This window comes from Culex pipiens, chromosome 1 (genome assembly GCF_016801865.2).
Source record: "Culex pipiens pallens isolate TS chromosome 1, TS_CPP_V2, whole genome shotgun sequence".
NCBI classification, from domain to species: domain Eukaryota; kingdom Metazoa; phylum Arthropoda; class Insecta; order Diptera; family Culicidae; genus Culex; species Culex pipiens.
This window is the reverse complement of record NC_068937.1, coordinates 26028794-26050132: the sequence shown is the minus strand read 5'-3', so window position 1 is coordinate 26050132 and position 21339 is coordinate 26028794. Positions and strand designations below refer to the sequence as shown.

The 21339-nt window shown below is 36.8% G+C and overlaps 1 protein-coding gene across 5 annotated transcripts in view; it reads right to left on the bottom strand.

The window, feature by feature from the left end:
- The window catches only part of LOC120413320 (stromal interaction molecule homolog), a 62534-nt gene that overhangs the window by 30588 nt on the left and 10607 nt on the right, over positions 1–21339 (bottom strand). For 2 of the 5 annotated variants that reach the window (XM_039574085.2, XM_052706580.1), the window contains exons 2-5: positions 20112–20942; positions 7584–7762; positions 7171–7519; positions 6941–7113 (exon numbers count right to left, since the gene is read on the bottom strand). In XM_039574085.2, the coding sequence (XP_039430019.1) occupies positions 6941–7113; positions 7171–7519; positions 7584–7762; positions 20112–20529 (1119 nt within the window). In that variant the 5' untranslated portion in view covers positions 20530–20942. Of the gene's footprint in view, positions 1–6940; positions 7114–7170; positions 7520–7583; positions 7763–20111; positions 21121–21339 lie in introns of those variants that run through there. The other 3 variants (XM_052706581.1, XM_039574088.2, XM_039574086.2) reach the window with 3 other exon arrangements.

Here is a 21339-nt window from a genome sequence, read left to right as displayed (position 1 = left end):
AATTCATTAAAATTAATAACTCAAAAAGTCCAGTTCAACGAATCATCTCTGCGATAAACATTACGCAGTAGGCCTGACCGCTTCGCGTTTGTTTGACACTGTAATCATGTTTTTTTTCTGTTTTCTCCTTTATTTGAAGAGCAGCGAATAACAAATAAGTTAAAATTGCAATTAATAAATTAATAACAAACCCTTTTGATTTTGTCAATCAGGTTTGAGGTCATCTAGAATTTTTTATTTAAAAAAACATCAAAATTTTCTAATAAAGTTTGAGTAATATCAAAATTCCTGCTTTTTTAATCATTATTTATTTGAATTTTAGTTCATTTTCGATGTAAAAAAAAGATGAACCTCTTTCGATTTCCATAGATTTCCATTTTGTTATTTTGTTACGTAAAAATATATATAAAAGTTTAATAAAATCAATCACTTAATAACTTTTGACAAATTTTAAACTGATTTTTAAAACATTTTTAATAAGACCAAGTACATCTGCCAACTTTTTGTTATGTTGTCCTCATTAATAAGTTAAACTTTACCGAAGACAACAAATCAATCAGACAAATGACAAATGAAAGCAAGACAGTAAGCAAGAGAACTACTCTCTTTTTTTCAGTCTGACCCCATTTCCTTTGCTTTGTTTTGTTAATCACTTTCTCTTTTTTCCTCTCGTTCTCTCTCTTTTTTTTCCCTACAGTATTGTAAATGAGTGATAGAAATCTATCTCGTGATTGCTTGCATGCAAGCACTCTCTTTCAATCACTCTTTCACATAAAATTCGCCGAAGATTCTTTTGCTTTACTGCCCATAATTGAAAATTCGGCTATTATGCCAAATCAAGTATGAGCATGAGCATGAGCATGAGAGACCACCCATGGTTGCCCCTCCGTTGCTGAACAGAACCGTAATATCCCTTCAGCCCTACTGATCATAGGCTTCGACGATCAAGTGGTGTTTCCCTTATCAACAGCATGTATGAATGCGCTGAAAAGATAAAACACCATGATTGCCAAAACTAGATCAGTTGCGAATAGGTAACAGTCATTGGCCACCAACGGCGCCCGCCATGTCAGTTTGTAGATCTCGATTTTAAAGGGACGGGAATGTTAGTTAGCGCTGGTTGCTACTAGGGCAGCTGATTTACTCTGTGCTTACACCCCACGAGCGCCAGGAACCTGAAAACTTGTTAGTAGGATAGGGTGTTTGGTCAGGATTCATCATAGAAGATGATGATGCGACCCAAAATCATAGTGTTTGTTGAAAGGTATTATATTTTATTCTCAAGGCAAACAATCGGATGCTGCGGATGAGACATTTCCCGTTTAACTGTTGTTAAATTTTTAATGAAGTGTTTTTATCTTAGACAGCCGGCTGTGGAAAGATAAAACCAAAACGATATGTAATTAAAGGGTAAAATATTAACCTAAGTAAGTTAATTTGGAGCGGTTTACATACTTGATTATTAAATTATACGTATGGCGTACGATTGGGATAGTCTGCGACGTTATAGAAATGGCGTGAATAATCACGTTGAAATAATACTTATCACCCTGCCTTACGAGCTGCGATGCTAAGGAAAGGTCTAGTCACGTGTACTTAAAATTCTAGCGAATAACTCGAAAACACTACAAAACGAAACAAAATCTATTGATATCGCGACATCGTGAAAACAAAATTAACAAAATCAATAACCGGTCTTGAATCAATAACGCGTCGATGACAAAATTTCTAAAATTAACGAATTTTAACTGCAAAATACCCTAAATTTTACAAAAAAAACCGCCATGAAACGAGCTCGCCCGAAATCAACTATTCATTTCAAATGAACCGCTTTACTGGAAAATCGCCCGCGCATCGTATCAAGAACCGTACCAAAAAAAATCAAGCGCGACGGCCGCGACGCAAACCGGCAGAGTGCACAGAACCGGGTGTCAATTCAGAATCAAACAAATCGACAGCGACGAAAATCAAACGCGACGGACATGACGCGAACCGACTGAGTGCACAAAACCCCACGGCGATACAGATTTATTTAAAAAAAAAAAACATTATAAACGCGGACACTCTCTCTCTCTCTCTCTCTCTCTCTCTACCACGCACACACACACACACACACACACGCGCACACGACATGAAACGAACTCACCCGAAAATCTTTTCACAAGTGCTTGTTTCGCCATCATTCACAACATTGTGGCAAGTAAACCCTACCCTCAGACCACATTTTTTACTTAGTCAGAACTCTAACTATCGATCAACATGCTCTTCTTCTTTGAACATCATTCATTCTCAAAAACACTTATGTTTTCACTCAAACTATTTGATCCCGATATGTCACACACTTTTTACGTAAAATCACTACCATTTCTTTTCTGTTTCCATTCCACCTCTACAACCGTTTCGAAAAATAGATCTCACTGCTTAACATATGAAGCACAAATCTCTTTCGCATAGAGATGACCAATTGATTGATTTTGTAAGCATCCCCAACACACTACGTAGGCAGAGCATGTCGTACACCCACTCATCACATTGGAATAATACTTCTAGAACTAAACTTGACCTCTTTCTTGACATATGTATCTCTATGGAAGTTTTTGAATCAGCAACAACAAAAACAAAAATGTTTGGGCAATTAAAACTCTTTGAAAATGAAATTAACTGGATGCACTGCACTGCTGATGTTGTGTTGTGGTAGCAACGCTTTCTCGTTCTCTCCCCCGTGTAAGCACCATCGCACGACTACAACTGAACGGCACTGAGTATCATCGGTTTTCTTCCTATTCTTCTTTGGCACACTGCCGAAAAAAAAGCCGTCGCAGATTTTCCCTTCATCGTGCGCTCTCAGTGCTCTCTCGCACTCTCTCCTCCATTTCCTTCATCTGGCCTGTGTCATTGTGTGTTTGTTTTGACGCCACTGGAGTGGACTTGGCATCGCCTGCCAAGCGCACACTCGCACATCCGCGACCGACCGAACGCACACATTCGACCGTGCACAGCAAAGCACACAGGAAAAGGTAACATGAACCAATACAATCATGTGTTCGCCGACTTCACACACGACACTCTTGTGATTGCTCTCTGCTTTTGGCTCTTTTCTATATTTCGGTTTGCCCTTTCAGCCACTACTCATTCTGATACACCAAACACAACGCGCACTATTATTTTCCTTTTTTTATATTTTATAACTAAAACTAAGAATTTCTTGCAGATTCTATTTTAAAGCTTAGGTCCAAGGACCACCCTAAATCTCGAGCCTCTCTCTGTCAGGCCCTCATGTGCAACACGCACACACGAGCACTGAAGGCAGGCACCAAGACAACTGCAATGCTCTGAAAACGCCAAATCATTTCGTCGACGCCATTCCAGGAGCCAAAAATATTTTGGCCAGAAAACACTTCAAATCCACAATTTGCTCAAAAACTTCATTATTTCCGTATTCACGAACAGATTCCGCGTCGATTGACATCACTTTCGAACCAAAACTCGCTTTTCAGCAGCACAAAATCTAGAAACAAACGACCGCGATTTTAGACTCGACCGCATCCAGCAAGTGTTGCCAGACCTCCTCTCGGCTATTATGCCAAATCAAGTATTCCGAGAAAAACGCGTTTTAGTGTTTGTCACAAAATCTGCGTCAAGGCAATTTCCCATAAGAGTGGCATATTAGCCGTTTGGTTTTTCGCATTGGCAGCCAAGTCCAAACACTATTTCAGCAAAATTCAAGTTCCAGAAGATGCGTTGGAACATCCTCTATCACCTGGTGCTTATATCTCGTTTTTGTCAAAAGTGGATATTAGCCGTTTTTTCAATGGTGGGCAGTTTATCAGAAAAGCATGATAATTGTAGTCGCTGAGCACTGGAAGTTTGATATTATACAACCCTGGCTCTGTCTCAATATTTTAGAAAAATTAATAGAGAGCGTTCTTTTATAACGTAACGCTGTAGGGGGTCGGGGTTCCGTTTACGCACCATACCAAATTTTGAACATTTGTATGTTAATTTTGTTACGGCAAGGGGTCTTAAATCTTTTTTTTTTCGTAACGCTGCATCTCTCTCTGTCTCTTTAATTTATCTCTATCTCTCTCTCTTTCATTTATCTCTCTCTCTCTCTTTCATTTATCTCTCTCTCTATCATTTATCTCTCTCTCTCTCTCTTTCATTTATCTCTCTCTCTCTCTTTCATTTATCTCTCTCATTCTCTTTCATTTATCTCTCTCCCTCTTTCATTTATCTCTTTCTCTCTTTTATTTATCTCTTTCTCTCTTTTATTTATCTCTCTCTCTCTTACCTTTATCTCTCTCTCTCTCTCTCTCATTCATTTATCTCTTTCTCTCTTACATATATCTCTCTCTCCTTTCATTTATCTCTCTCTCTCTCTCTTTCATTTATCTCTCCCTCTCTCTCTTTCATTTCTACCTCTCTCTCTCTTTCATTTCTCTCTCTCTCTCTTTCATTTCTCTCTCTCTCTCTTTCATTTCTCTCTCTCTCTCTTTCATTTCTCTCTCTCTCTCTCTCTCTCTCTCTTTCATTTCTCTCTCTCTCTCCCTTTCATTTATCTCTCTCTCTCTCTCTCTCTCTCTCTCTCTCTCTCTCTCTCTCTCTCTCTCTCTCTCTCTCTCTCTCTCTCTCTCTCTCTCTCTTTTTCATTTATCTCTCTCTCTCTCTCTCTCTCTCTCTCTCTCTCTCTTTTTTTCATTTATCTCTCGCTCTCTTTTTTATTTATCTCTCGCTCTCTTTTTCATTTATCTCTCTCTCTTTTTCATTTATTTCTCTCTCTCTTTTTCATTTATCTCTCTCTCTCTCTTTCATTTATCCCTCTCTTTCATCTATCGCTCTCTCCCTTTCCGTTTATCTGCCATTCTCTTTTGCCGTTTTCAAAAACGTGTTTCAATGTTTGACCTGGAACAAACAATGACACGAGCTTTGTCCCGAAATTTGGTTGATTTAGGAGTCCCGAGGAATAATTAATAATGTATTCAAAAGTCGGACATTTACATGTGACAAAACGTCCTCTGCCTAAATCCTCTTTGGCCAGTTCTCGCATTTGCAGCGTGTGGCAAGATCAGATCGCCACTGTCCAGACTCGATTATCCGAAGGTCTCGCAATGAAAATCACTTCTGATAATCGAAATAGGATTTTTTTTTTCAATGTCTTATAATTATTTTTTTTTTCTTTTTTGACGAGCTTAAGTATAACTAAGGCTACCAACTCTTGTTGAGCAAAAATCCGTACGCTTTGCCGATATGGTATAGCAAAAACTGTCAATGAATTATTTAGATAAATTAAGTTTAATAAATTAGAACATTAAAAATATAAAACTGTGTTTTCACAGCTAACAAATTTCACAAAATGCTATCAGAGTGCTAATGCCTTGCACGTTTAAAAGTATTTATAGAATAAAGTGTGATTTGAATCAAATCATTATGTTCTTTTTTTTTTTTTTGTTAAGCGTTTAAAAGTTTACGAAATGTCAAGTTTGCTTTTACGAATAATATCGTTCGTAGCGTTTTCTCGAACACTTTTCCAGAGTTTCTATAACATTTGAAACACAACAGTTTATAGGACCTTTAAAAAAACTCTAGATTTGTTAATTCAAATGTTCAAATGTTTTCACAAGTTTCAGATAGCCTTTGGAAAGGGATAAATATATTTAGTAAGGAATTTCTAAAAGATGAATTCTAGCGTTTTTTTAAAAGGTCCTTTCAACATATGAAAGACAATAGTTCAAAAACACTAGAATTATTGATAATCAAGTTTGAATTGAGGAAACCCCGGAAAACTCTCCCTTTTTAAATCAAACTCACAGAAAAATAAAAAAAATTCTAGTTAACAAAAGCTTCGACCAAATCAAAAAATCAATTCAATGATTAAAAAGTTGTTAAATTCCGTACAAATCCGTATTATGCGTGAAATTCCCTACAAAAATTCCGGGCTGGTAAAAATCCGCGAAGAGGTTCTGAAATCCGTATGGTAAGGAAAAAATCCGTACAGTTGGTAGCCTCAAGTATAACCCACTCTAAAATGCTTTCTGCAGTTTTTTTAAGTTCTTATGAACAACATCACTCTTTTTTGGAGCCGCTCATTTTTGCTCGCTCATAAAAAAGAGCGGCTCAATATGGCAATATGAAATGCTCAAATTTATATTCCATTTTTTTATCCTGATGGACAACATAGAAAAAAATTGATAAATTTGGCATTAGTTCAAATAACATTTTCAGTTCCCAAAAACAAGTTTATATGTACTACAAATTGTTGAAAATTTAATGAATTATATTTATAAACTTCAATAAAGACACAAGTTTAAAAATCATTCCATCTTGGAACGGTTCTTTCATAAGATTGGAGTTTCAAAAACAACCGCGGCTCTTTTTTTGTGAGTCATGGTTCGTTCGCACTTTTTAGGTATCCGGCTCTTTGAGCGGCTCGCTCTTTTTTTGCCCACCTCTAAACATTTTTAATTTTTGCTTTCGCGTTTAGGGTCAGAATTATTCAAAAACAACAGAATTAGAATTTTTAAATCCAATATGGCGGCCAAATGTCGGAGAATTTTTTTTTTTTATAAAATGCATTTGGTAATTTTTGAGGCAGTTTGACTAAAATAGGTTCGAAGAGTTCGAATTTAATGTTAAAAAAATAAATGTTCATGGTTTGTTTATCCGAAGGCTCATACAAACCTTCGGATAGTCAAGGCTTCGGATTATCGAGTCTGGACTGTACGACTGTACTTCCTTCTGAAGAGTGACAAAATTGCAAGGGGTTTTTGTGCGGTTATTGTTGAATATGTCGGGATTGAAATCGAACTTTAGGGTCAAAGGTGATTCATTGAATGCTGCATTCAACAGCGTTCTTAAATCAATTTGGCTCAAAATTTTACGTGCTAAAAGCTAGCACGAACAATACAAAGTTATAACCCCATCGCAATTTTCCTTTTCCTACCTTTTGCATGTCCTGCAGCGCCACCTCCGCCTTCAGCAGCCCCTCCACGTCCTTCGCCATCCGCTTGAGGTGTATCTTGGCGTTCTTGTTCTGCTGGTAGGCGTACCAACTGCCGATGATCGCCGTCAGCAGCAGTGTCACCAGCAGCAGGTCCTTCCACCGGGTGCCCGTTTCTATTAGAATAAGAGGTTCAGGTTGAGAATGTTACAGATTCTGAAGTGCGAACTCACCCCTCGGTGGCCCGAACAGCACCGCGTCCATCGCCTTCAGCGCAATCTTCTGCTTGTGGATCGGATCCTTGATGCCGAGCACGTTGCTCACGTAGTGCATGTTGTTGACGGCCATCCGCGGCAGCACCTTGCCGGTGACCTTGTGCAGCCGGAACAGGTGCACGTACTGGGGCAGCTGGACGCTCTGAGCGAGCCACTCGGTCGTCTGGTCGACGGTCCAGTTGTGCACCTCGGAACGCAGCCACGCCTCCCACAGCTCCTTCACCGAGATGTGCATGTCGTCGTTGAAGTGGAACGCCTTGTGGCGCTTCTCGTAGCCCGAGTCGTACTTGAGCTCCTCGCGCAGGAACTGGAATGGGGAAGGGGGAGAAGGTCAGTTCAGATCATGACTTCAAAGGACAAGTTCTACTCACATCATCCGACTCGGACAGGTCAATGTCCCCGTTGTCGTCGTCGTCGAGCTGCCGATGCAGCGAACGGATCGCCTCCATGCCGAGCTGGTCGTGGTGCGTGATGCACTCAAAGTCGTCCGCACTGCAAGCACCGTCGGCCGAGCCGCTGCCGTAGGTGCCTGAAATTAAAAACAAGAAATCTTAGGATTTAAATCAATCGTATTCGTAATTCTTGGGGGCTGGACTGGGCGCTCGTGCGCCAACGGAATACAAACACACTCGGGGAAGTCGAAAGGTCGGAATTGTTTGATATCTGGAGGATGTTGATGACGGATTTGGATGGTGGTGGCTCGGTTCAGGGAGAGCTGGTGGTTGAAACACAAATCGAAAAGAAGGAACGAAGCAACCATGATTGGATGAAGCTGCTGGGAATGATCCGCCGGACGATTTGTTGGCCACTTCTTCAACCGCGCTTCCTGGAATCTCCGAACAAAGAATGTCCTCCTCGCCGAAACAAAAAAACAATCAGAACGTTACCATATTCAACAATTATCGCTATCGCATAACCAAGAGTTTCAAGCCACAGAGTGCTTCCTCAAACAGCTTTGTAGTGTGTTAGGCATTAACAAAGTGCAACGAAACGACAATTGCTTTTGCTAACAGGCGTAACGATGTCTACCTGCTGAACGACCCTCCCTCATCCCAACTTATTAAAGTTTATCGCAAATAGCTGCAACACCATGGCACGAGCTGCTCGCTTTTATTACTTTAATTACCCTTTTGTTTTCCTTTCCTTCTGGAAGGCAAATTTTAATACGTTTAATCTTCGTGGGTGCGCGCGGCCAGACTAAATGCTAAAATCAACACCGACGACGGCGTTTAATGAAATTGGAAGGCGATAAGGGGAGGCGGCTTCCAGAATATGCTTAGCAATAACTACTTGGCGGAATTAGGAAGATCAAAATTGTTTGTTGTCCGAGAACAATAATGGTAATTTATGAAACTAGGACTAGGAAAAAATCGAGTTTTGAGACGCGTTAAATGCAACATTTTTTGACATTTTTTGTCATTCCCCCAAAATACCTTTCGTTTTTTCACATTCTATGTTGGCGACCAGTTTTCCGTAGCTAAAACCGAGGAGAAATCAAATCAGGACGAAATTTTGTGACTTGGAATTTTGACACGTACAGAAATTCTTTCTATTCGGAACTGTATTTAAAAAAACGTAGAAAAGCGATAACTGAACATAATGATAAGCTTTTACCTTCATTTGAAAGCCGTTTATTGTATTGTGTTTACAAATTATAATTTTTTATATCAAGTTTTTGATAAAAAAAAATTACCCTTGAAATCCACCAGTTCGGAACACCTCAAAGGCAAACACAGTAAAAAAAATCGTGGTAAAATTTCATCTAAAAAGGAGTACATCTTTTATGTCAGAAAAAAGCTTTAATTTTCCCTCTAATAATGTGTAAATTTACATCTAACAGACGCTAGGGAAAAATATCTGTAATCTTAAAAAATATCAAACCGGCGATAGTCTTATCTAGCTTCCTAAGTCCGCGCCCCAACCCGCACGGCCATCTCGCCGCTGTGAAAACTGGATAATCAAAGCCAATGTAGCTCTGTGTTCCGTACATTGTATATGTACCCTATATGCAGTTAATAGGGGGATGGCGTCGCTATTTTTAGACCACGTTTTCCACTTTTTCTCATCGAAACCGACTACTTTATCGACTTAATTTTGCTGGGCGAGATAGGACGCCGTCTATTTTTAGACGATGACTCAGCACTTTTCCACTCTTGCACCTCAAAAAACCAGGTGGCAGCACGATGTAACGCCACGTCCCTATACAGTATACAATGTACGGAACACATAGAGCTACATTGGCTTTGATCGTCCAGTTTTCACAGTGGCGAGATGGCCGTGCGGGTTGGGGCGCGGACTTAGTAAGCTAGATATAACTATCGCCGGTTTGATATTTTTTGGGATTACAGATATTTTTCCCTAGCGTCTGCCAGATGTAAATTTCCACATTATTACAGGTAAAATTAAAGCTTTTTTCTGACATAAAATATGTACTCCTTTTTAGATGAAATTTTACCATGATTTTTTTTTACTGAGAAGTAAACAAACATTGGTTCTCTCCAGGATTGCTTTTTATTAGAAAATAATTTACAAAACTACCTTTATCAGTGCAACAGCTAAAGAATGGCCTTAAAAAGGTCCCTAAAAATATTAGGGCCGAAAAACAAGCTGCATTTTGCATCCTGTTTACAAATCAAATAACCACAAAAGTGTTCTGAGTGCGTGGGTGTTCCGAATATTTGGCAGAACTATACAGTACCGCAAAAAAAAACTCAGCGGAGCAAAACAATCGTCTTGGATTTTGTGAAAATTACTGATTGACAAATTTTTCTTGCATTACCCCGATTTTTGCGCAATTTTTAATTTTATATTTTGTCCGTCAGTTCCCTAATGTCCAAATAAGTCCCAAAAAGTAGTTTTTCCATACAAACTTGGGAGCTTTCCATACAAAAAAAAAAGTAAATCTTTCCCGTAAAGAGTATCAATTCATGTTTAATATAAAACATATTATACAAATTATCTATAAGTTACTATTGCCAACTGAGAAAATCGGGACTACAATCTGGATAGGTACAGGAGATTTAAGAGTAATAAATTTGAAAATCGGTTGATTGTTTGATGAAAAATAAATTAATATTGCATGTTTTTCAAATTAAAAATCATAGATATACGGATATGTAATACTATTTTTTTAAATAAAAATTTAATAGAAAATAATTCAAGCACTAGGCATTTTGCGGATCTGTAAACTAAAAGTTTAACCATTTTCCCTAATAAGCCAAATTAATGTTGATTTTTTTTAAATGGTCCAATAAAAAAAATATTTTTTTTGCATTTTGGGTGTTTATAAAATCGCCTTGAGTCAGGAATATTCAAGAACACCCAAAAAAAAATCAAAAAATTAAAAAGATTGTTTATAGGACCGTTTCCAAAAAAATTCTCCAGATATGCCGAATACAAATTTTAATGCTTAAAAAGCATTAAGCCGGGATTCGAACCCCGATCTACCGCTTACGATGCGGAAGCGTTACCACTGGGCTACGTGGCTCGGTCAACAAAAGTGCTGTGAAAACGTTCGAAAACCCGCATCTTGAGGAGGGATTTTCTGATCGATTTGGTATCTTCGGCAAAGTTGAAGGTTACAGTTAGAATTTTTTGAAAAAAAAAGTACGCGTATTTTACCAAAAAAAAATCAGTTTTTCTTACATGTAAAATTGAATTTGCAATTGAAAAGTTCATTATGTACACAATTTTTTAGTCATTTTTTTTTTTTTTGAAAATAGTGTCCATCCTCATTCGTCTTTGATTTTTCCAACAAATCCAACAAAACATTTTTTTCGGAACTTCATAATCAAGTCTAGCATTTCCAAAAACCAGGATTATAAAGGATAAATTCTGAACGTTGAAATTCTGAAAATATTTTTGAGATGCACGAGGATACCTACTGATGACAAAAAAAACGTTGAAAATGTCGGAAAACCCTTAGTGACTCCTCTTGGCTCGATTTACTTGGCAAAAATAAGTTACAGTGTTAATTTTGAGCCAAATCGATTATGGTTAAGGGGTCGCTTTTGAGCGTTGAAGTTTGTCGAAGAGTAGAAGAAGATCCGAGATGATCCTGATGAGTTATTCAGGAATTGAATTTCCTACAACAATCTCAATTGGACAAATTGAAGTTTTTTATTTGAAAAGTAGCACATTTTCATAATTTGCAATATGGGTATCAATCAACGCTGAATTTTGTATTGCAGCAATTCCATGTCAAATAGGGAATCGGTTGTACCCGACCCTCTCCGATTTCAATGAAACTTTGTAGACATGTTATCCTACGCTTGTATAAGCCATTTTTGTGTATATAGAGCCAGTTTCACTCGATAATGACATTTGAGAAGGGCGTAAGATATTTAAATATTGCTGTAACTCAAGCCGTTGCATCGTATCAAAAAGTGGTCAAAGACAAACTTGTAGGAAATTTGACGGGCGTTCCGAAAAAAATACACTGAAAGAAAAAAAACACTCCATTTTGTGAGATTTTTCAATTTTTAAGTTTAAAAGTCAATTTTAAAGGTGAGCCCACGATTTTTTTCGTTCAATTTCAATTGGATGTATGGGCTTACAGATATAAGCTAATTACATTGCTCATAACTGAGAACAGAATATTTTTTCAGTGTAGTATAGTAACTTGGATAGTAAATTAGATTAAATCATAAAAAACGAGTTATTTTAAGAAGTGGTCAAAGACAATCTTATGGGAAATTGGACGAGCTTTCCGGTAAAAATATTTACGAGACTGAAAAATCAAGTCTGTCATATAGAAATTGCCAAAAACCATCAAAAAACCTATTTTTTCAACATTTTTATTTTTAAAACCACTGTAACTTCACAAGGATTGGACTTAGGACAATGGTCAATATGGAGACCTTTATGTAAAATTGTCTGTAGAATCGACTCTCGTTTTCGGTTTTTGAAAATTTTGATGTTTAAAGCACTTTTGAAAAAAAAAAACAGTTTCAGTACATGATTTTGTAATTTTTCATGTGAGTTGCTCCATCTTGCATTTTTCGTAAGTCTTTTAGCATCTATTTTCACAAAAATTTTGAACGAAAAAAAATCGTGGGCTCACCTTTAAAATTGACTTTTAAACTTAAAAATGGAAAAATCGCATAAAAGTGAAGTGTTTTTTTCTTTCAGTGTATTTTTTTCGGAAAGCCCGTCAAATTTCCTACAAGTTTGTCTTTGACCACTTTTTGATACGATGCAACGGCTTCGAGTTACAGCAATATTTAAATTACGAAATACAAAAAAAATTGAAACACTTATGCCCTTTCCAAATGTCATTATCGAATGAAACTGGCTCCATATACACAAAAATGGCTTATATAAGCGTAGGATAACATGTCTACAAAGTTTCATTGAAATCGAAAAGGATTGAGAAAAAAGCACCTAAAAAATTCCTGTTTTGAGCTGGAATTGCTCATTGGTTATCAATTACACTAGAGTTTTTGTTGTAAAATACAGGATAAAATACTAAAACTTTCACAAGATATATTTTTCTTCGTTTTTGAAATTATGAGAATTTCACAATCCAAACTCTTTAGGATGAAATGAACATCTTAACAAAATATCACAACTCTTGGTACCAATATGGCAAATTACGAAAATTTATTTTTTTTGGAAAAAACTGTCCTTTTTGAAAAATAATAGTATTTTACATTAAATATTAGAGAAAATCCCAATAAACATTCGCGTCGTTTGAAACCCATATTGCAGGTATCAAAAATTGAAGTATTTTGAAAATTTCGGTGTTTAATGAAAATGTTTGGGTACTTTTACTGTTATAGTTAGGGGCCATCCAGGAACTACTTGCCCACCACCAATAGCCCATCATTTTTTTTCTATGAGACTTGAACATTTGACGCGAAATCTCCAAAATTCGTGATTTTTTCAAAAACATGGGAAACTTAGTCGAAAAAATGTTTCTTCTTTTGTTTATGTAAAAGGCACACCAATTTGAAGTTATATCCAGCTGAAAGAATTTTTTTTCATCTGCATCTTGGCCATCTGTAAAAAAAAGATTTCATTGTTCAAAAAGATCAAAAAACTAAACCTTAAAAATGATTAAAATAGCATCTAATATTAAGGTATAAGTAAATTAGCAAATTTTCAACCGATTTGCAATTTAAAACATTTCCGTTTTTCGAAAATTTTCTAAATGAGTGTTTTCTCAAAGCTCAAAGTTATCCTTTTTCCTATAAAAAAAATATATAAAATATTTATCATTCAAAATCACTAGATAAAAAATTAAACAAATATTTTAAATATTTTTTGATTTTTATGTAGTATTTTTTAATGATAAAATTAAAAAAAGACAAATATTCGGGGTAGGAAGTCAAATCTCATTATAGAGTAACTATCGTTAATTTATAAAAATCAGGGCCTCATACCATCACATTTAGACAGTAAAAAATATATGGTGTAATTTTAACTCTTTTATGGTGTAATGTAACTTTTTCAGTCAAAATCGAGCTAAAATTACATCATAAAAGAGGAAATAATCAAGCTGCCAAATTTACACATTTTTTTACTGTGTATCCTCTATCTATTGGATCTAAAACGAAAAATGTTTTCAAACATATTTTGCCAGTATAGAGCGTCCAATTTCCCGGGGTTACAAATTTCCCGGGAAACGGGAAATTTACAGCCAATTTCCCGGGAAATCCCGGGAATTCCCGGGAAATTTCAAGTTTATTGAAAATTGTTATGATCTTGGTTTAAGTTAATATTATGCAACAAAATTGTATAGGACATCAACATTAATGGTTTAAATAAGTGTGAAGATCAATTAACAGCTTGACTGCATGTAAAAAATCATTCAACTACAAGAAAATGTATTTTGGTATTTTTTGATGAGAAATTTTAAACTTGCCTCTGTGACCAGTTTATTGAAATGAAAAAAAAAACGTGCAGAAATTATGTTTTTCATGACAATTACTGGTTTCAGCTCTTGAACAAATGGTAAAGCTTTTTGTGTTGGTTTTACTCCAAACAACCCAATGTTTTCAAATATTTGAAGCAAGTTTAGAATATATTTTTGCATTTTTTTAATACCAAACAATAGAAAGTAATTTTACAATGTTTTTTTTGTATTATTATGCAACATGATTTAAATTATTGATAAGTTAACATCATTCCACAAAAAGTCTTCTATTTATTCACATTTAACCCTCTAACCTGTCGTTGCATCAGTGCTTCATAATTCTTTTACTTCAAATTGTAATTTCTTTAGTACTAGGTATTCAACAAATTGAATTAATTCTTATTGCACAAATTCTATTTTCATCTCATTTGATCATGGTAAACAAAAACGTAAAAAAAATCTCAATTTTAATTTGGAGGTAAGGAGTTAATATTGTTTTGATGAAATAACATCAATCTGTTAAAAGCTTACCTAATTGTAATAATTTAATACTCATTAAGCAAGATGTATTCCCAGTTGCTTCAAAAGTTAATATTATCAGAAATAATTCTGATATCATTATTTCTGATAATCTGATTAAATAAATATAACCCAAACAAAACATTTGATTGAACAAAATCATGTTGAGTTTGTTCATTTATTATTTTTTCAGATCATTTTCTTAAAAATAGTTCCAAAAATTTAAGAAAATGTAAACATTCGCTTGAATTTCGGGAATTCCCGGGAAATTTACAAATTTCCCGGGAAACGGGAAATATTTTTTTTCGGGAAATCCCGGGAATTCCCGGGATTTTTTTTCCCGGGACGGGAAATTGGACGCTCTACCAGTATGTTTAAGTTTAAGTCGTAAGACCAAAAAAATTGTAAAAAAGAGTTTATCAATTTAAAAAACGCTAGTTTTTAGCGGATTTTAAAAACATTTTATTATTTTTATGCAGATCTTGTGATTTTTTCAGTATATTTTTTTTCACACTGTCCTAATCAGAACTCACAACTTTACCGAAGACACCAAATCAATCAGGAATTTATTTCCCCTCTGCGACTTAACATTTCGGTAACTTTAAGTCCTTGTTGGCCGATTCAGATACTATTTGCAAAAAAAATGAGATTTGTATGAAAAAAAAGAGATTCCTCAGGTGCATTACATCATCTCAACGATGAACCTGTCCAATCTTAAGCAACTGCAAATTAAACACAACTCAACACTCGCGTTCGCCTTCCGAGCCATCAGATGAGTGGAAAGCTTTCAAAAATTATTTCCGTCATGCCGCCGCCAGAAGAATGTGGAATGTGCAATGTTTGCCGATTGTGAATCATTGTTGTTTTTTTTTCGCAACACAGTGTGATGATGTTCCATGTAGCCAAAACAGGACAATTCACGCAGAATTGTATGTTTTTATTTTTTTTAGCAAAACGTGCCCTTTCAATGTTACAGGATGCAGTTTTTTTTGTTAGCTGGTTTGTGTGACTTTGTTCGGTGCACGCAGGTAGACCAAACAAGTTGTTAAATTCCTCGGTAAAAGTGTGATAATATGTCGGTTGGAAGAAATTTAAATGTTTTGGATGCAACAGGTGTCGACTTGGAATAGTTCCTGATACTGTTGCATGCGTTAAAAATTCATTCGTATGGCAATGGCACAATGCGAGATCCAGATGATCCCAGTTTTACGATCTCCAACGGATAAATCTCTGCACGGCATTTACGTCATAGAGCGACAATTTACTTTAATTATCTTTATTATCGGAAACCGGTTACAGTATACACAGATAACTTGAGCAAGCCGGTACTTTATGGTGGCGTCTCCTTGGGAGTCTCTCTAAATTAATAATTAAATTTATTTAATTGTGCACACTTTTCAGAACTTGCAAAATGTAATTACTGAGTCATACCAATTCCATTAAACATAACCTAATAAAGCAATCTCTGCTTCCAACATTGTATTCCGTTATCATTTCCAGGGAAAACACTCATCAAGAGCAGTAGAAATAAATTTGCATCATTCCACCAATTTTCGCACGTTCCCAAATGACGCGACTTCTTTCAACATTTGGCCCAGCAACAATTAATATGTTTAATTGCAGAAACATATGGCAACAAAGCAGCGCGAGAGTCACGGTCTTTGATCTGTTTTGTTAGCCGTGGCATTGCTTGCAGCAGATTTAGTATTATCTCTCCGATGTTCGTTAGGGTGGTTCCATGTCAAGAACAAACTGTTTTTCGCCCCTCAAAAGTTGTTGAAAAATTTCCTTCCTAATAATTTATAATTGAAGTGAAAATTAATTTGAGAACAAATTTTGACAAATTTAGAACCACCCTAGCTAATAGTCACTTTCGCCGGGTCGCAATTCTCAGCTGCTCTGCGTCGACTAGCTGAAACAACCCCAAACACAAATACACGACGACGATCTGGACCGGCAAAAAGTGGCCGACGACCGAGATTTGAAAATAAATTGTGTTTGCAGATTTGTGCGCGCGCGACTTGTATCCCTCTTTGGCCACTGCCACCCACGCGACCGGTTTAGTGGAATCGCGGCTGAGACGAGGGACGGTTTGTTGATAGTGTAAACAGAGAGGCGGCAAGTTGTTGTCTTTGAGGCGGAGATATGTTAGTAAACGGATTAGGCGTTAAGAGTAGATAAGTCTCCAGAGTAAACATGATAATTGCCACTGGAATTTAAATTAAATTTTTGCTTTTGTGATTTTGTCATGACCACCTGAATTTAATCTTAAACAACACAGTAAAAACATAACCTTTGTGCAAAAAAGTACTTAATATTTACATTTTTTGTAAACACAAAAAAAAATACAGCCGACGGGATTCAAACCCAGCACCAACAGTAAAGAATGGTGCCTTAGCCCGCTCGGCCAATAGACCGACGAAGAATGGAAAGGATAAACGCATATATGAGCTTGATATCTCGGTCAAGTAGGTTTCCCATACCGATCGATGGCCTACATTTTTCAGGGTGTAATATTACATGATATTTCATAGAATAATGCAAAATTTATATTACATTCAGGCCTGGATCACTACTTTTTTGCAGTGAATTTAATCAAATTACTGTAAAATAAATTCAAGCAAATAACGTAAACCGGGTTGACAGTGACAGTGATTTCAATTTATTTTTCAAATATTGATCAATCCGCAAGACTTGTCTCAAGATTTAAACCGTAAACTGGGGTGACTTTGATAACCCGGGGTGACATTGATAGAAATTTGATTTGGCCACTAATTTTGATACATCCAATATAACCAATATATGTTCGATAATAAGCTATCCCTTAATACTAACATACTCAAAATTCTCAAAAATGTTTAGATATTAATTTGACGGGCATTTGAAAAACCTATCAAAGTCACCCCGGGCTATCAAAGTCACCTCAGTTTACGGTACTTTTAAAACATCTACTGGGGTAGGCCACACATTGTTCATGTACGATTTTTTAAAACGAGGTGACTTTGGTAGTCAGTGTGTTTCTCATCGATTTCCGTCTACAAGTTTGAAATTGAATTTATAACATCAAAGTTGCCCACAGTAAGATTATTTTTAATGTTCCGTTTGCAAAAAAATACAATTAAATGTTTGTTGAACTAATTTTTATACTTTTGATAAAATGTGTTTAAATTTGAGATTAAATGAATAAAAAGTTCCATGTTTGATTAAAATATTTTTAGATATTAATTTTCCATGACAATAAAAATTCAAAATCCAAATCAATATTGAGCAATTCCAGCCCAAAACAGGAATTTTTTAGGTGCTTTTTTCTCGACCCTCTCCGATTTCAATGAAACGTTATGGACATGTTATCCTAGGCATATATAAGCCATTTTTGTGTATATGGAGCCAGTTACGCTCGATAATGACATTTGAGAAGGGCGTAAGTGTTTTAAATATTTTTGTATTTCGTAATTTAAAAATTGCTGTATCTCGAAGCCGTGGCATCGTATCAAAAAGTGGTCAAAGACAAACTTGTAGGAAATTTGAAGGGCTTTCCGAAAAAAATACACTGAAAGAAAAAAACACGCCAATTTTATGAGATTTTTTTTATTTTTAAGTTTAAAAGTCAAATTTGAAGGTGAGCCCACGATTTTTTTTTCGCTCAAAATTTTTGTGAAAATAGCCTAAGATGTTACAAAAAAACTCATGAAAAATGCTGGATGGAGCAACTAACCTAAAAAAATACAAAAATCATTTACTGAAACTGTTTTTTTGAAAAGTGCTCTAAACGTCAAAATTTTCAAAAACCGAGCACGAGAGTCGATTTTTCAGACAATTTTACATAAAGGTCTCCATATTGACCATTGTCCTAAGTCCAATCCTTGTGAAGTTACAGCGGTTTTAAAAATTAAAATTTTTAAAAAATATTTAAAACACTTACACCCTTCTCAACTGTCATTATCGAGTGTAACTGGCTCCATATACACAAAAATGGCTTATATATGCCTAGGATAACATGTCTACAAAGTTTCATTGAAATCGGAGAGGGTCGGGTACAACCGATTCCCTATTTGACATGGAATTGCTCTATTATAGCAAGATTCATAAATTTTTCAAGTATACTAAGAAACTTGCTCTACTGAAAATGTCTCTAAATCTTAAAAAAATGAACTCTGTTTAAATAATATATTCTCGATTTCATTGGTAACTTTTTAAACGAGCACATACAACTAACTCACTTTCATGAGCGATGAACTCCAATGCATACCAAAAAGTCACAAACAGGAATCAGGGAGTAGGAAATAGGACGCGAATATCAAGAAAATGTAGGAATTCGACGATAAATGGGCGAGAATACAGCGAAAAGAGACCGGAAATGGACATTTTTCTCTCAATTCTCTTTCGTTTAGCACCAACGATGAACGTTTTGTCCGAACGATGATCATTTTGCTTCGTGCGTGTTTGAAAAGATTTCAGTGCAAAAGATAATATCATCGCTGTCGTTGATCGTTGGTTTAAACGTTATCGTAATCGCAGCCATCGTTGATTTAATCGTCAACGTCAACGGAGGTGTTGATCAAGGCGTTGATTACATTTTTCTCCTTATAAAAAAATATTTTTCAAAAATTGTAATTTCGCACAAATTTTTTTGTGAGGTTCAGAAAAAAACTGTATTTTTTTAGATTATAACTGTTTTATTCTGAAATTTTCTCAGACTTATCTTAGCCGAGGACACCAAATTAATCCGAAAATCCTTTCGTGATGTCAGATTTCTTCTTTGGTCACAACGTTTCACCCCATTAAAAAGAATACAATATAAATAAATATTTGCAAAACGTTTGCTCATGTGTCACTTTTTACAGATTTTGTATTATAAATCAGAAAAGCCGAAAAAATACGAGTTTTTCATAAATTCTTTGATATTTTACAAATTTTCTTCAAAATATTTTTAAAAAAATTGAAAGCTGAAAAAAGTTTATTTTTGTTCCTGATTAATGACTATTGATAATGATGACTTGCATAACTTTACAAGAAATTATTCATTAAGGTTTCTTAACCCCAGGGTTAGCCACAGACCTCAAAGGCCAATCCACCCGCTGCGCTGCAGAACAAAATAAATGACTAATTGTTCTTAATCGTGAGATACCGCCAATTTCCAAGCCCCCCAACCTAAGAGTGCAGCAATCATTAATTCATTCAAAAAAAAACTTAAATTTGTGCAGCAGGTGCTAGGTGCTACTTGTTTGTGCTAGAGAGGTTTCGCATTACATCGCGCGCGACAACCTTGAACAACCCAACCCAACCCAAACGGTGATAACACCACGTGCGTAGAAACAGTGGTTGGACAGTGCCGAACGGGGTATGGTGAGAGGGGGGGAAATGTTTCTGAACTGCAAGCCAAACCAACAGCAAAACAACACAACACAATAACTAGCTACACAGTTCGACAAAAAAAAACTATTTCTGTCGAACGGTGTAACGAAACGCAAAACTGTAAAAGTGCAGAAGGTTGCAAATGCTTGCCCCTTCCCATGGTACATACCGAATTCGTGGTGGACGGCCTGGGACATGGCCTGGCTAAGCACGGCGTACGAGTTGCGGCTCTCCAGACCGCGGTTGGACGATCCCGAACCGGCCGTGGTGCCGGCCTGTTGCGGCGTCGAAGACGCCTTCTGACCGGTTGCTTCACCTCCACCACCACGATCATGCTGCTGCTGGTTCTGCTGGGCCGCTTTGTGGTGTTGTTGCTGCTGTTGATGCTGTTGATGAAGTTGTTGTTGGTGTTGTTGATGCTGCTGTTGCTGCTGCTGCTGATGCTGTTGATGTGCCTGCCTCGATCGGGACAGTATGTCATCGTCGCCACCGCTGGTTGACACCAGCACAATCGACGCCGCAAACAGACACACTGCCAGCAGCGATGCAGTCAACGTCGTCGTCGTCACGAGGCGCTGACGTGACATATTGCTTTGTGTCTGTGGTGAGACGTTGAACTAGTGCGCCAAAGGCTGGAAGAACTTGGCGTAGATTCGCTCTACTTGGAAGCAACGGGATTCACTATCATCGAAGAAGTCGCATTCTGGCCGGCGGACACGTCCCTTCCGAAACCCCCAAAATTATCGCAGAACGTTGTGCCTGCGATCGATGCGGCGTTGTTTACTGCTGTGGCATTGATCTTGAACAGGTTTCGACGCACAGCTTCCGCGATCGTTTCCAGAAACTATATTTCTTCCTCCACCCGGACGGCGACGACGACCTTCACCTTCTGCGCGTACCCTCTCTCGCTCTAAGTTGCTCTGTTCAGTCGTATTTCGTAATTCACAGTTTTCACACTAGCTCTTCACAACCACTCCAACAAACACTCGTCGTTTGTCACCTTTTCGGGAAGAAATGAGTGAATATTCAAGCAATTCCAGGGAATTTTTCCTCTGCCACTGGCGGCAGCAGCACTACTTTTTTCCTCACTTGGCAGATGTGAGCGCCTTGCGACGACGTCGCTTTAATCAGTATTAAAAATCTGTTGCTCTTTGACTCTTCCTCCCCGACGGAGCGGCAGCCGAAGGCAGTTCTCTAGAAAGTCGCAATTTTTATTCGATTTTTTTTTTATTTAGAGGATTTAAAAAAAAATTAAGTTGGTTGATTTCAAATTTTATGTTTTTTTTCTTTTTGATTTCGAAAAGAAATAAATATTCCTTGGGTAATGTAATACCATAGGGCTCCTAATGTTGGCGTATCTGCTTTTTGACGATCGATTATAGCTCCAAAGAGGTCTT